The 15,824-nt window shown below is 44.8% G+C and overlaps 1 protein-coding gene across 1 annotated transcript in view; it reads right to left on the bottom strand.

The window, feature by feature from the left end:
* The window catches only part of LOC124712327, a 1,282,739-nt gene that overhangs the window by 359,460 nt on the left and 907,455 nt on the right, over positions 1-15,824 (bottom strand). The window contains exon 8 of the mRNA XM_047242621.1: positions 4,136-4,170. Coding sequence (XP_047098577.1) covers positions 4,136-4,170 — 35 coding nt within the window. The remainder of the gene's footprint in view (positions 1-4,135; positions 4,171-15,824) is intronic.

The raw sequence follows: 15,824 nt of genomic DNA, 5'->3' as shown, positions 1-15,824 counted from the left end.
TGCAAGGTTAACTTCCCCAGACAGCTCACAGCTTTTAACCCGCTTTTACTATCTTGAATATCAGCACCGCTTACACCTCAAATTAAGCAACAACATTACAACGTTATTTTGGATGGAGAGTCATCGACAGATGCAGAAGTAACTTCGAGAGTATCCCAGGGAAGTGTGTTCGGCCCCTAGCTGTTCATGTTGTATGTTAATGATCTTGCGGACAACATTAGTAGTAATCTCAGGCTTTTCGAAATGATGCAGTTATCTAGAGCGAAGGACAGTTTGAGCGAAACTGTATAAATATTCAGTGAGACCTCGATAAGATTTCAAAGTGTTGCAAAGACTGGCAACTTCCTTCAAATGATCAGAAATCTGAAATCATACACTTCAAAAAACGAAAAAACTTGAATCTGTCAACTCAGACAAAATGGAACGATCACATAGGCTTAGTTGTGGGTAAAACAGGTAGCAGAAATCGGTTTATTGGGAGACTATTGGAGAAATGCATCAGTCTATAAACGAGAATGCTTGCAAATCACTCGTGCGACCCATCCTAGAATATTGCTCATGTGTGTGGGACCATTACCAAATAGGACTAGCAGGGGTTATTGATTGTATATAAAGAGGACGGTACGAATGGTCACAGGTTTGTTTGACCTGCGGTGCAGTGTGACTAAACTGAAGTGACTGGCTCTTAGATGGAAACTAAACAGAGAGAGTCTCCAGTTAAAATTTCAAGAACTGAATGTCAATGGCACGTAAATAACTGACAATATCTGAAGATGAGAGGCCAGGCAGCTTGAAATGTCTTCACAGAGAAAATAAACGCAACTGGTTAACTGTACTTCATTATAAATTATCTTTAATTTCGACAGTTGCATTGTTGTAACACGTCCACAACAAACAGGAATTATTTACTAATGATAATACAAGAAACAATAGAAATACAGAATATGGCAATGAGACAGGCACTTCCAGTCGACAAGTAGGAGGAGTAACTTCGCTATTTTTGACCACATGGCGCATTTGTGTGTTTGTTGATAACAATACACTGAATTTCAAACACTATTACCGAGCACTTTTTTAATACTAGCCCTTTTTTAATACTCGTCCTAGACATGGGTTGTTTCTGTAACACTGCTAGTAAATAAATTAAGCCATCATTTATACGCCCATTTAAAAAAAATTGAAAGTCTGAATCACTTGAACTTAGCAGATATTATACAGAAACCAAGTTGGAAAAATGCGAATAACAGAACGGCAAAGCGTCAGACCGATAATACTTGCCCCCACACGCTCAATAGGTATTGTTAATTTTGAAAATACTCTGTTCGTGAATGTTTCTAGTATTTACAGTACGAAAATAGCGTCAGACGGTTATGATTTCCACATGTTGACAGCAGGTGCGAGGGTCCCTTAACTTCCGTGTGACGTTTCTACAGTACTTCTGCCAACACTCCTTCAAGGTAGCGAGCTACTCTCCACACTCTTGGGTCATAACTAGAGTTGCGCTCTAGGAAAACTATGGTTCGGTAGTTTTGGTACACTTCATAAACGGTAGGATTACCGCTAACATTGGTAGAAATGATAAGGAAGGAAACAGAAATAAATGTGTAGGAGATAAAATGGGAGCGGACGAATTCTCTCTCTCTCTCTTTTTTTTTGTTTGGTTGGTTGTTTTCTTGAACATAATTAGAAACGCATGTCATTCAGTGTTGTTCCATTGCGTATTTTATAACCTTACGGAATATAAATTGCATTTTATAAGTAATAAAAAATTAGATGATAGCATAACTTCTGCGCTTTTATGTAACTAAAGCAATTACTTCTGATGCAAGTACAGTTTACATTCCTATCAATAGAACGTTTTTTATAGCGATCAAAGGCAAGAGTTTCCTGCTGTTATTGATACATGCAAAAGTTGTTCATTAATAACAGAAACATGTTTTATATAAGTTCGACGAAGTATTGATGCGATGTTCTATATTTTCTCCGTTTTTTTTATTTTTTATTTTACGTTTTTTTTAAGGAAATTGCGTTATACAGCGGTATATGAAAAATCTGTATTGTTTTCGTTATTTTTACTACAACATCCCCCAGTTTCACTTTACAAATCCACAATTGCCGAATAAAACCTGAATTAAACATTGACAGTTTTAGTTTTGCTGCAAATACTATTTATTCTTAAGTAACAGACTGGAGGATAACTGTACAGAACAAAAAGGTACCGTAGGTTACCTGGACCTTCATATATTCTCACTCACTTTCTAGGCTTCACCTCTTACAGTTTTGGGGGGAATATGGTAGGACGCTGATCGCATACGCAATGAAAGCGATCGTTATGAGCTAACGTCCGATACGTATACAGCACACCTAACATACAGGTGTTACGCGTATGACTTTAACTGACCATAGCTACTAGGAAAACTACCGTAGACTGCGTCTACTTCTGTTGGTCTACGGAGCCCTACGGTAGTTTTACAACTTCAGTCACTCAGTCAGTCAGTCAGTCGCGCTTGGTTTTGAAACTTGCTTCTCCTTGTTGTTCACATTCAGTGGCGGCGAAATGTCATTGTGCATGCACAGAATAAGCAACAATTTCGCTGCTCTGCGACATGACATGCAAACCCAAGTTGAACCGAGCGGTGGCGGAAATATCTACAAGTGCGCCCCGCTCTCTCGTCCACGGATGTCTTCCCCGCAGGGCGAATCGGATGTAAAGAGAATGGCTTGCTTCGCAATGTATACCGAAAGAAAATGAAAGCGGCTAAAAGTTGTGCGCGTGTGCGTATGAGAGGTACGCGGGCGTAGTGTGAGAGAGCAGGCGGGCGCGGGCAGCCAGCCGGCCGGCCCCGGTGACCTCCGCTGCCGCCGGAAGCGCGGCTGCTCCACTTCCGGTGCCCTACCTGCTACCTGCTGCCAAACGAACTCGCTGCACACCGGCGCACACCCCGCTCAACCCATCACACACTGGCCACGCAGTACTGCTACTTAGTCCATAGCACAGACGCACCGTGTAAGGCGAAGGTAAAGTAAATCTGCATTTCTAGTTAAGACGAACTCTTTGTGCACCAAAGCGCACAGATAGGCATCGTATTCTATGTATCCGTGTGCGTGGGGGAGACTCAATGTCCTAGAATCCAGAACGCAAACGTTTTATTCTTTTTAGAATTATTATGCGACTTTAGAAATCATTGTCTCTGATTCTATTAAGCTGGAAACCTGCAAAATATCCCCCTGGGTTGTTTGAAAGTTTGCGCCAGTCTGACGAGTTAATGCATGTGCAGAACCCGGTAGAGCATGTTTTGGATATACCTATCACTTTCTGACATGAAAATTTGGAAGAGTTTTCCATCATAATAACTCAAAAACGAAATATTTTAAACGTAAATTTATTTGGGTTTTATTGTTTTGATGTGAGGAGCTACGCTCCGAAAGGCTGTAAAAGTATTTCTGACATATCCTGTAAATGGTATCAAAGCTCAATAATGATTTTTTGAAGTTCTCTCCCGCTTCTCCACGTTCGCGAAGCATAAATGCCATTGTATAAAAGTATCTGCGTATGTCCTTTTCATTTGATATATTGGTCTCTATGGATCTCTTGTCTGTAATATACAACACAACTGGTTTTTTTCTCTTCTGGTAAGTAAATTACTGTGCTTTCTAAGTGTCAAACATCGATCAAAATACCTGTGAGATAATTAATGGCTTTTTTTTCAGTTTGCTCACCTTCTCCTCTCTCTCTTCCTAAGAATGTATAACGTATCTTTTCTAGAGATGCACGAAATAATCCCGCTGAAAGACTCCCTGAGGTAGATTGCAGTACGATATGATTGTCCCTAAGACACGCAAATATCTCGTAATCAGTCTGTTTTCTCAACAAAGATCACACCCAGGCCGCCAAGACTGAAGAACTTACAACGTATGTTGCTAATGATGTAGCAATTTTACCAGCCAATCATTCGCGGGTGGTACAGGAAAGTATGACAAACAGCGTTACGAGATACCTTACGCCTCGCGATGTACTGTGTCTTGCGTGGTTGTAGATGTTGGAGAAAAGATAGTTCCTGGGCAAACAAGTAATATACATGCGAAAATTTGCCGATGTCACTAATCACAGCATTAGGAGTGACGGGTAACTTACCGGCAATGTAATGGACTCTCGTCACCCGAGGAAACCTGCAACAAGAAGACAAATTCGTGTCAATACGCAGAATCACATTTGTAGCCAATGCTTCACATGTAAGCTATCGATTTACAGACGGGTTAGCAGACTGAAATCTACTTCCAAATTCCGACACGCCGATGATTGAAAAAACAGTGGAACCACCTACCTTAATATGTCAGACCATATATAGTAACCAAAATAGGGTAACTACCACTGATGATATACAACTGTATAAAATATTGCAGTAACATTCAAATGGTTCAAATGGCTCTCAGCACTATGGGACTTAACTTCTGTCCCCTAGAACTTAGAACTACTTAAACCTAACTAACCTAAGGACATCACACACATTCGTGCCCGAGGCAGGATTCGAACCTGCGACCGTAGCGGTCGCGCGGTTGCAGAGCGTAGCGCCTAGAACTGCTCGGCCACTGCGGCCGGCCATTGCGGTAAGATTTTGTACCATTGTTCACAAAGAAACTATTCAGTTTGCTTCAGAGACGCTAGTGTAAAGCAATCGTCCCTTAATTGGCTCTACAACAGACATCAGTTACCGTAGTGTTGTAGTATACCCACCAAGATATTGTAGAGCCCACGGAATACGTTTTGCTTCCTCCATAAGTTTATTAAACCAAAGTAGAATATTTTCAAGGAATTCCATGGCCGTATCATCACCTCTGACCCGACTTCGTAGCCGAACTCATTAACGCACGCTTGTCTGGTGGCTCCCGCCTCGGAGGAAAGCCGGTTCGAATCCCGGTGGCGGATAAAATTTTCTCTGCCAGTAGTTCGCCGGCAAGGGGAGATGGTGGCGTAAGGTTTCTGGTTACCAGTCTTTGCACCAGTGTCCTGCATTTAATTCCAAGCCCCTCCGCTATGTCTCGTGAAGCGAGTGCACTGTTCATGGTGATTCGTCCGTCGGATGAGGGCGTTAAGCTCGGTGCTATTCGGAAGGAGTAGGCTATGTGCCGGCACCGGGTTTCATCCTCTGCCTTACTTTGATCCTCAACTAAACAAGCCAACACGACACTGTACAAGCACTCATCCACACAACATACACACGTGACGCTTCATAATAGGTCGTAACGACAAACCACCTCCTCTAGGATCTCATGAAGAGTGGCGATGTAGGATATCTGCGAGTGTTCTCTTGCTTCATTTCTTGGGTATGGCAGAGCTTTTCCATCGTGACTATAGAAGCCACTGAGAATCACGATTTGCGATCCCTGGCTATTAAATTTCAGCATTCTGTCGACAGCGAGATCATAGGTAAACTCCGAGTAGTTCATAGACTGGTGGAAGCTATGTTATTTGACAACACTTTGCGGTTTCACTATCGAAGGTGCAGATAAATGAGTGAAATATTTATCGGTTGGCTGCCTGAAAGGTGTTTTATGTATTTGTACCACAGAAAAAGATTGGTCGGCAGGAATCGGAGGGGTTTCAGCGTCACTAACCACGAACGACTAGACACCGGAGGTGGTCTGCCGTTAGCAAGTGGGCAGTAGTGCATTTGGAGGAAGGCGTAACAGCTGTGGGATTTGTGAAGGAACAATCCTGAGGCCGGCCGGGGTGGTCGAGCGGTTCTAGGCGCTACAGTCTGGAACTGCGCGACCGCTACGGTCGCAGGTTCGAATCCTGCCTCGGGCATGGATGTGTGTGATGTCCTTAGGTTAGTTAGGTTTAAGTAGTTCTACGTTCTAGGGGACTGATGACCTCAGAAGTTAAGTCCCATAGTGCTCAGAGCCATTTGAACCATTTTTTTGAACAATCCTGAAGTTCAGCTAGTCTTAATACAAAGAACACGTAGCTAAGCATTGCCGTACAGAGAGATGAATACCAGTCTCCTCATTTGCGAGTGATCTGAAGTTTGTGAGAGCAGAAGGACCGTTTAAAGACGTTAAGTTTTCCTGCAACTGTCAGCCAGCTATGAGACGTGGTACGACCGAATGAGATAGCTTACGCTTCCGATTCACGAATTAAAATAATTGTTTTCTCTCTCTCTCTCTTCAATTTTAAGGTAGCGTTTTACGTTAGGTGACATGGCCACAGCTATAATCGGCTACACTGCCACAGTTTTCGGTGCGTTCATTGCCTTGTTCTGCAGGTACTGACACCGACGACGCGATGTCAGTTTTCGAGCATCGGTCCCCGTTTCATCCAGAATGACGACTTGTACTAGTCTACGTACGGTACTGCACTTTCTTTTCCGCCTTTCATTTGTAGGGCAGACACGCGAGAGGGAGCAGAGGCAGGTGTCGTTCGCGGCCAGAGGACGCAGGAATTGCACGGGCAGGGTCGCACCCTCCACCCCTCCCTCTGGTTCTCGCACGGCCAGCTTCGCAGACGATCGATCGGCGGCGGCGCGAGCTCCGGCTTTGCGCGGGCAGGCTTCAAAGCGTCTTCGTTCAACGGCGGAGGACAACAATACCGCGGCGCGGCGGACGGGACAAGTGGCCGCCGCCCTCTAGAGCGCCAGCCAGCATTTCTGAATACCCACGAAACGCATTACTGTCGCCGTCGTCCTTCTGACCTCTTCACGATGGAGACTGTGTCCGTGCCTGTTAAGAGCAGGTGAACCTCGAGGTCTTATTGCTGGAGAGACACAAGTAGCGAGGATAATTAGTTGGATTTGGACTGTCTTCTACCTCACGCCGTCGTTAATGAAAATTCGTTTTCCGTATGCTCTATAACCCAGAAACACCTCACCTCTAGGTACGTCCCGTCTACCAGCGATGACTAACTGGCGAGGTAGACGGTAAATTTTCATTATACGATGATTCAGCTGCATGTAGTGATTCATCATGCAATTTAGTTAGATTTCCTATTCACATGCGTGTTGGAGTGATCCGTTATGGGTTCCGTCATACCCTTTATCGGCTTCAACCAAAGTGCTTGATGTTGAAAATATTGATTCCCTACAGGGCCCCAAAACTACATTCAACAATCAATAAATCAACAATCAACAGATATATGATTAAGCCTCGACAGTCTCATAACGTCTTTATTGAGATAAGGTTCCTGATACTTTTTAATGGGGAATGTCTATCCTATTTCCGATCGTGTTTTACGCTTTTGCTTGTTATTTGATCTATCATAGCACACAGCAATTTATTGTATTTAGGAAATTGTTAAACAGCAACAACACAAAATTTAATTCGTTTAACGCGGGGACTGCGATAACATTGCCGGCTGGTGTGGCCGAGCTGTTCTAGGCGCCATAGTCTGGAACCGTGCGACCGCTACGGTCACAAGTTCGAATCCTGCCTCGGGTATGGATGTGTGTGATGACCTTAGATTTGTTAGGTTTAAGTAGTTCTAAATCTAGGGGACTGATGACCTCAGATGTTAAGTCCCATAGTGCTCAGAGCCATTTTTTTGCGATAACATTACAAATACAATACAAGAAAATACGAATCAGAAAATACCCTTCATAAAAATCATCAGCGTTCATTGCTCATCAAACTTTTAAAACACTTTCAGAACATCTTGTAATATATCTAAATACATCTAACTTCGTGGCACTGAAAATTTTGCAGGAAGATCTATGTACCTCAAACTTTGTATACCGATCTTGTCACGAAGTTGTTACCGATATTTCACATGTGTCAATGCTACTGAAGGTCACAAGGCACAAATGTCTTATCAAACCTGCCACGGCAAACCACTTCTGACCATCCGCGTGACAGCGCGCCATCGTTTTGCCGACTTTGGAAGCCAGGGACACGAAGATGTGCCAACTCGTATGGTTGTGTAAAACTATTTGTAATTTACATTTCCTGTTGACCAGTTTTCTTCCAGCTGATTCTAACTTTTTAACTTACATACATCCGTATATAGTTGCTAGGTTTTAAAGGAGTTTCTGCAGATAGCAGCACTATCTTTATCTTGTTCATTATCGCGTTATATAAAGGTCGCTGCATGAACAGGCATTACATTTTTGCTTCCTCTTTGCATCCTGTGTTGTATCGTCAGCAACTGACCTCCCAGAAGGAAGAGTGTCGTGTACGCCAACTATCTGGCGATTGCGTGAACTCTATTGTGTGGTGTCGAGAACTGACGGAAAAAGAAAGGATGGGCGGTTAGGGTTGAACGTCCTGGCAAAGATGACGTCATTTGAGACGAGGCAAAAGCTCGGATTGGACAAGAAAGCGGAATAAAATCAGCCGCGCCCTTTTTAAGAAAGTATCTCAGCATTTTAGCGATTTACGGAAACCACGAAAAGCCAAGTCAGGGTGGCCGGACAGAGATCGTAACCCTGTTCCTGACAAACACTTGTCCGCTGTCTCACACCAATACGCTACCTCTCTCGGTCGTCGTGTTTCATCAGTCCTTAAATTGCATTTCATCATCATGGTGATGATATTGCGTTTTCAAGATGGGGTACGAAGCTATCCGGGCGGGCGGGTGTAAGACACAGCCTAAACACGCGTACCCAGATGGCCGCTATGCCCGGCAAACGTTTAATAATCTCGCGCACAGACTGCATCTAGGCCCCGAGCTCTTCTCGACTTACACGCGAGCACCCTGTACTCTGCGCTACAAGAGAAGATCGCGCATTTACAAGAGTGATATAAGGGTATTTGGGAACATCTGTTTCGAGATCTTTCGGTTTTTATCTGCGAGACTGATAACTGGTATGCTTCCAAGTTGTTGCTACCATTTTATGCAGAATATTCCGAACAGTGACCAAGCCGTCGTATTCAGTGTTTGAGTGCGTTGTTACACGTACTCGCTAAGTGTACTAAATATAGAAGTAATAATTAAATTTTCCAATGCAAAAAATTTTACAAACATGTTTGTACAGTCACTACTCCTTCAGATACAAACAATTACGTTAATTTACCTCTAAAATGGTGATTGCAACTTCTCTACAGGATTTTGGTCCAATTTTAAAACTGTTAACTAAAATAAATGTTATTAAACATCTAAGAACTGCTGTATTATTCTGTAGTAAAAGACTAGTAATTCTGTAACAAATGATACCCCGAGCTCACCGTTCTGCGAGGCATGTTATTACAACTTCTAAGGGAAAATTAAATGATTAAAGTCTCCAACGTCCGAATTACTGAATTCGCAATTATCTTATTTCTTACTTGTAGGCGGCACAGTCGTGAATTCAAGCGCTGCCGTGTTTGACTCTCAGAGACAGCTCTGTGGTGCACTGTCGTGTTACGAAACCAAGGCAGACGAGCTACGTGGGATTGAACCCACTATGACATTTTTCCCTATTTACATCTGATGTTTCCCATCTCTTTTCATTAAAATCTAACTTTCAGTTTTGCTCGATGTAAGACGTCGGTGTCAGGTACCTAGCTATCAAGGTACGTTTCCCATCCTCTTACCGTGTCGTTATACAGAACACCTGCATAAGCTTTTATCTAAAACGTATATACTGGAATGACAAAATTCATGGGATAGCGATATGCACACACATAGATGGCGGTAGTATCGCGTACGCAAGGTATAAAAGGGCAGTGCATCGGCGGAGCTGTCATTTCTACGCAGGTGATTCATGTGGAAAGGTTTCCGACGTGATTATGGCCGCGCGACGGGAATTAACAGAGTATCAACGTAGAATGGTAGTTGGTGCTAGACACATGGGACATTCCATTCCGGAAATCGTTAGGGAATTCAATATTCTGAGATTCACAGTGCCCAGACGTGCCGAGGAAACAAAATTCCAGCCATTACCCCTCACCAGAGACAACGTAGTGGCCGACAACCTTCGCTTAACGACCGAGAAAAGAGACGTGTGCTTAGAGTTGCCAGTGCTAACAGACAAGCAATACTGCGTGAAATAACCGCTGAAGTGAATGTGGGACGTACGGCGAACGTATCCGTCAGGATAGTGCGGTGAAATTTGGCGTTAATGGGCTACGGCAGCAGACGACCGATGCGAGTACATTTGCTAACAGCACGACGACGTCTTCAGCGCCGCTTCTGAGTTCGAGATCACATCGGTTGGACCCTAGACAAGTGGAAAACGGTGTCAGATGAGTCCCATGGTAAGAGCTGACGGTAGGGTTCAGGTGTGGCGCAGACATCACGCAGTCATGGACTCAACAGGCACTGTGTAAGTTGGTGGTGGCCCCGTAATGGTTTCACCTGTATTACTTGGAATGGATCCTCTGGTCCAACTGAACGCATCACTGACTGGAATTTCTTATGTTCGGCTACTTGGAGACCATTTGCAGCCATTCATGGACTTCGTGTTCCCAAACAACGATGGAAATTCAAGGATGACAATGAGCCATGTCACTAGGTGACAAGTGTTCACGACTGGTCTGAAGAACATCCTAAAAAATTCCAACGAATGATTTGGGCACCCGTTTGTCCGACATGAATCCCACCAAAGATTTAAGGGGTATATACGAGAGGCCTGTCCCCGCACAAAATCCTGTACAGGTGGCACTTTCGCAATTATGGATTGCTATAGAGGCAGCATGGCTCAATATTTCTGCAGGGGATTTCCATCGACTTGTGGAGTCCATGCCTCGTCGAGGTGCTGCACTATGACAGGCAAAAGGTGGTTCGACACGATGCTGTGAGGTATCCTATGACTTCTGTCACGTCTGTGTAAATATATTTATTTCTCGCAGACCATTCCATTAGTTCCAGAATGAGATTTTTCACTCTGCAGCGGAGTGTGCGCTGATATGAAACTTCCTGGCAGATTAAAACAGTGTGCCGGACCGAGACTCGAACTCGGGTCCTTTGCCTTTCGCGGGCAAGTGCTCTACCATCTGAGCTACCCAAGCACGAGACACGCCCCGTACTCACAGCTTTACTTCCGCCAGTATCTCGTCTCCTACCTTCCAAACTTTACAGAAGCTCTCCTGCGGACCTTGCAGAACTAGCACTCCTGAAGAAAGGATATTGGGGAGACATGTCTTAGCCACAGTCTAGGGGATGTTTCCAGAATGAGATTTTCACTCTGCAGCAGAGTGTGCGCTGATATGAAACTTCCTGGCAAATTAAAACTGTGTGCCCGCGAAAGGCAAAGGTCCCGAGTTCGAGTCTCGGTCTGGCACACAGTTTTAATCTTCCAGGAAGTTTCATTCCATCAGTTAGTTGGCTATGCAGATAGCAGCTTTACTGCTGTGTTTTTCCCAATTCCTTGTCTAAGGCAGTGAGAATGCGCTTGGAATCAGAAATAATCAAAATCTTTTCGCTGTTCAGAGTTAAAGAGTACTTGGCGGCCTTCATGATTACCACTGCTTCGGCTGTATAAGAAGAGGTTGACGGTAGAAGCCGACAGCGTTGGTAGTGGGGCGATCCTGGACAAGTTTCCGTGGGGCAGACGTTTTAACGCAGCGTCTACCTGTACTGAGTGTGGGTGTCAGGTCGTTGGCCACCACCGGTGGGAGGCGGCGCCGCCTGGGCGCTCACTCAGCTGAGGCTGCCAGGGGTCAAAGGGACACGGCGGCAGCGGCGGCGGTGGGCGGCGCGCCTTTTGGACACCACTGGCGCAGATGGCGGCCGCGGGGGAGGTATCGAAAAAGGAAGGCGACGGCCCGGCCCAGACGGGGCGAGGCTGCGAGGCGGCCGCCTGACCTGCGCTGCGCTCTGCCCCTTCTTTCCCTGGCGCGCCCGCTTTCCTTTCCTTCCTCTCGTTTACTTTTTACTCGTCGCCGCGGTGGAAATGCGGCGGCAAGGACGGCTCGGCCCAGACACGGGGGAAGCCACCTCATCCTCTCTCCACCGCCTGCCCCCCGCCTCTCTACCCAGCTGCCAGTTACAATGAGTGTCGTCTACCGAGCGGCCGTCCTCTGCTCCTTGTGTTCCAGAACCCGGCACCGGCGATCCCTGGCAGCTCTGCAGCAATGCGCAATTGCTGTACCACCTCCGCTGAAGCGCCCGTAGTGACGACGGGTCTGTAATCATCACCTCTTCCACAGCGCAACACTGCTGATGCCGGTCGAGTCACAACCCTCTAGGGAAACATTAAACGTTGTAAGGAGAGTAGAACACGTAAATGATTCGAGTAATAGAGCTCAGCTGTGAGTTGCAACGTTCCAATGTTTCTGATATGATCAAATATCGACACGTTTCTTGCTATACCTACATAAAACGTATCAAATTTCAACAACGTATACCAATAATATTCAAAATGTACTGACTGCCTTGTAAAAGAGATTCAGCTATTGACTTTATTCTCCAGATGGTTCACGCAACATATCACCATATTTTGCCTTGTAGTCAAAATGATTACCATTATCTTATTAAAACGCTTCTGCTCTGTTAATATCACGTTTAGTTAGCATAAAATAAATCGAAAATTTATACCAGACTGTGATTCGAACCCGGTCTCCTGCCTATTAGGTAGATGCACTGACCACTACGCCATCCTGACACAGTGGTCATCGCAACTACACACACTACCATATCACACCTCCCGTCAGACCAAATTCTCAACTTATCCTCGTGACTTTTCGTCGACTTCCTTGAGACATGGAGCTTATTGCGCATCTGCACTGGAGGGATCATTGGGCCTTAACTATCGGACCTGTCCGACAGAACAGACAGTATTTTTGATCCCTGCGGTTGCAGTGACCACTGTGTCCGGATGGAGTAGTGGTCAGCGCGATCCGAGTTCGAATCCTTGTCAGGCACAAATTTTCAACTTTCCCTATTGATGTCAACTGGTAGCTACCTTTAATTTCGTTGGTGTCTTCGTAAAATAAATATTTTTTGTGGTTAAAATATTAGTGCTTTACTCCTTAAGTTTTTATTTTAAATTATAATTAAGCTGTTCCATGAAATAACAACACAAATTAAATTATTTAATAATTTTTTTATGTTCGAGAAAAGTTTAAAAATAAGCAAGTAATCAAAAGTTGAGACATTTGTGGTATCGATACTGTTAAACAGATTTATTCAGATATCGGTAGTTTCGAGTTTTGATATCGACAGAAAATACGGTATTGAATCTCGTACGGAGCATCCCTAGTAGTGACTTCTGCCTCCTGGAGGATCGCGAAGGCAACTGCGACATGACGCAGCTACACCTGACGCGGTAACGCATTTCTGGATCAGCTAGGCGCCGTGTCGCAAGCAATGCTCGCGACTTCTCAGCTGGAGAGCTACAGCGCTCTTTGCTATCAGTTTCACCAAATACTAACCGCGGAGATGCAGTGTTGATATATTATTTTCCACCTTTCCTCATTCCCTTCGTTAATTACAGGTAATATCTCAACTAAGTATCTTTCAAACTGCACCAACAGCTTATTACGTTTTCCGTCAGAGGTACAGTAAACTGCTTATTCACATTTGGCTAATTCCTCCCGTCCCGTCCGTGTTATGTATCAGGAAAGAACAAAGTGAACGAATTAGATTTCATTTGTTGTATGACGACGTGTGAGGCTCGATGTTCATTGAAGACGAAAGAAAAATTAGGCTCTGTCTACATCGAGATCACTGAAATGGAAAACTATCTTTGTCGAATACGAGTGAAGATGGGTATTAGCGGTGCCCTTGTTTAGAGAATAATTCTGGTAATTCCCTAGATTTTTTTGAGGAAACCGCGAAAAACGTAATTTTCCAGGCCCTTAGAAATGTTTAATTCGTTTATTTTATTGTTGTTGTGTTTTAACAGAAAAAAATAACTGATGCAGTTCGTATATCAAACGGCTGTACGACTCCTCAGGTGTCCGACAGACTCTGTTAGGAGCGAGAAACGGCGCACCGACAAACTCCAGCCAGCACGGTGTACCTAGAACTTTGTGGACATTGCACCCCCACATCAGGGGAAGGACGGAGGCAGGTGTAGAGAAGAAAAAGCAGGACAATCACATCCGACATCTGTTGTTCGTCGGCCGCACCTCAAATCATTAGAATCGGACAAAGAAAGGCTTTCATACAAAAAACGGACCCTGTTCCATCATCCGCTCGGTACCCCTGATGAAATGCGATATACAGATATCAAAGACGAGCTTGCAGCCAGTGAAGGCATCTTCCGCATGGCGTGAAAGACCACGAACAGTTTGAGAATGCAGTGACTTGGAGGGGATGCGCCACCGGTGAGGTACTCCGCATATGTGGAATCCAGAATTGTGATTGACCTTCTAGTGTTACATATCACAAGAGTAGAGTGATGTGTAACGCTAAGTCTACCTAGTCGACGAATGATGGTTGCGATCTTTAAAGCACTATAACGACATAGGAAGTAACTCTGTTATGCCGCTAAGCGCCTTCAAGGTGGGGCAGTGATGGCAGTATATCCACGAGGTCATGAACTTTGGTGTACGCTCCACCCATTGTCGTCGCAGGATGGGATAACGCGGCGATGTTCGTAGTGTAATAATACAGTACTGGGAGAAATCCGAGGAAAACAGAGGAAGAATATGGATATTGACCATTCACTCACTGATGTAACAACCTGTCACAAACTCACGTATACAGTCTTACACTAAGTTCACTATATTCTAAAGTTTTGATTAAAAGAAGTTACTGAATGGTATAGAACAATATATGGACATTGTTAGAAAAGAGACGCCTCGTATTTACTTACTGTGCAAAGATTCACTTATCCATTTCAATTACAGCATACTTTAGACTGCAATGCCGACGAGGTCCGAAGATCTGCACTCATTTGAGCTGTAGGAAGTTAAAACGCCGGGCAGTCCAGAAAGTCCTGTACGAGAACATATATATAAGGGGCGCTCAAAACACTTTTGTTCGAAGGCCACAAACGGTAACTTTCTGATTGCTCGTTATATGTTTCCGTTTGAGGGCGTTGCTGCAGCGTATGTGTAACGTAGCGTCACTCCGATGTGGGTATATAAGCACTGACATGTAGGCGAGGGATTACAGTGGCATTCGTGTCTTCCCGACGTGCGTGAGGTAAATGCGAAAACGTGAACTATGGCGACGTCATTACCCAATGCGTCCAAACAAGACGAAGCTGCTGTTATTATTCTCTTGGCTGCCGAAGGACAAATATCGATACACATACGTTGGGAGGACAAAAGTCATGGGATTAAGATATACACATAAGCTGATGGCGATAGCATCGCGTGCACAAGGTATAAAAGAGAAGTGCATTTTCGGAACTCTCATTTCTACTCACGTGATTTATGTGGAAAGGTTTCCGACGTGGTAACGGTTGCACCGCGGAAATTAACAGACTTCGAACGCGGAATGGTAGTTGGAGTAGGCGCATGAGAATCTTTAGGGAATTCAATACTCCGAGATCCACAGGGTCAAGAATACAAAATTTCAGGTATTACCATTCACCACGGACAACGCAGTGGCTGACGGCCTTCACTTAATGCCCGACTCCATCGACGTTTACGTAGAGTTATCAGTACTAACAGCCAAGAAACACTACGTGAAATAACTGCAGAAATCAATGTGGGACCTACGACGAACATATCTGTTGGGACAGTGGGCTATAGCAGCAGACGATAGACGCGAGTGCCTTTGCGAACAGCACGACGTCGTCTGCAGCGCCTCTCCAGGGCTCGTGACCGCATCGGTTGGACCCTAGACGACTGGAAAACCACTGCGTGGCCAGATGAGCTGATCGTAGGGACCGAATGTGGCTCAGACTCTACGAAGCCGTGGACGCAAGTTGTCAACAAGACATTGTGCAAGCTCGTGGTGAATCCATAATGCTGTGACTGCACGGAATACACTGGGTCCCCTGGTCCAACTGAACCGA

The sequence above is a fragment of the Schistocerca piceifrons genome, chromosome 8, assembly GCF_021461385.2.
Source record: "Schistocerca piceifrons isolate TAMUIC-IGC-003096 chromosome 8, iqSchPice1.1, whole genome shotgun sequence".
Classification (NCBI taxonomy): Eukaryota; Metazoa; Arthropoda; class Insecta; order Orthoptera; family Acrididae; genus Schistocerca; species Schistocerca piceifrons.
The sequence above is the reverse complement of the archived record's forward strand: the minus strand, read 5'-3'. Positions and strand labels throughout refer to the sequence as shown.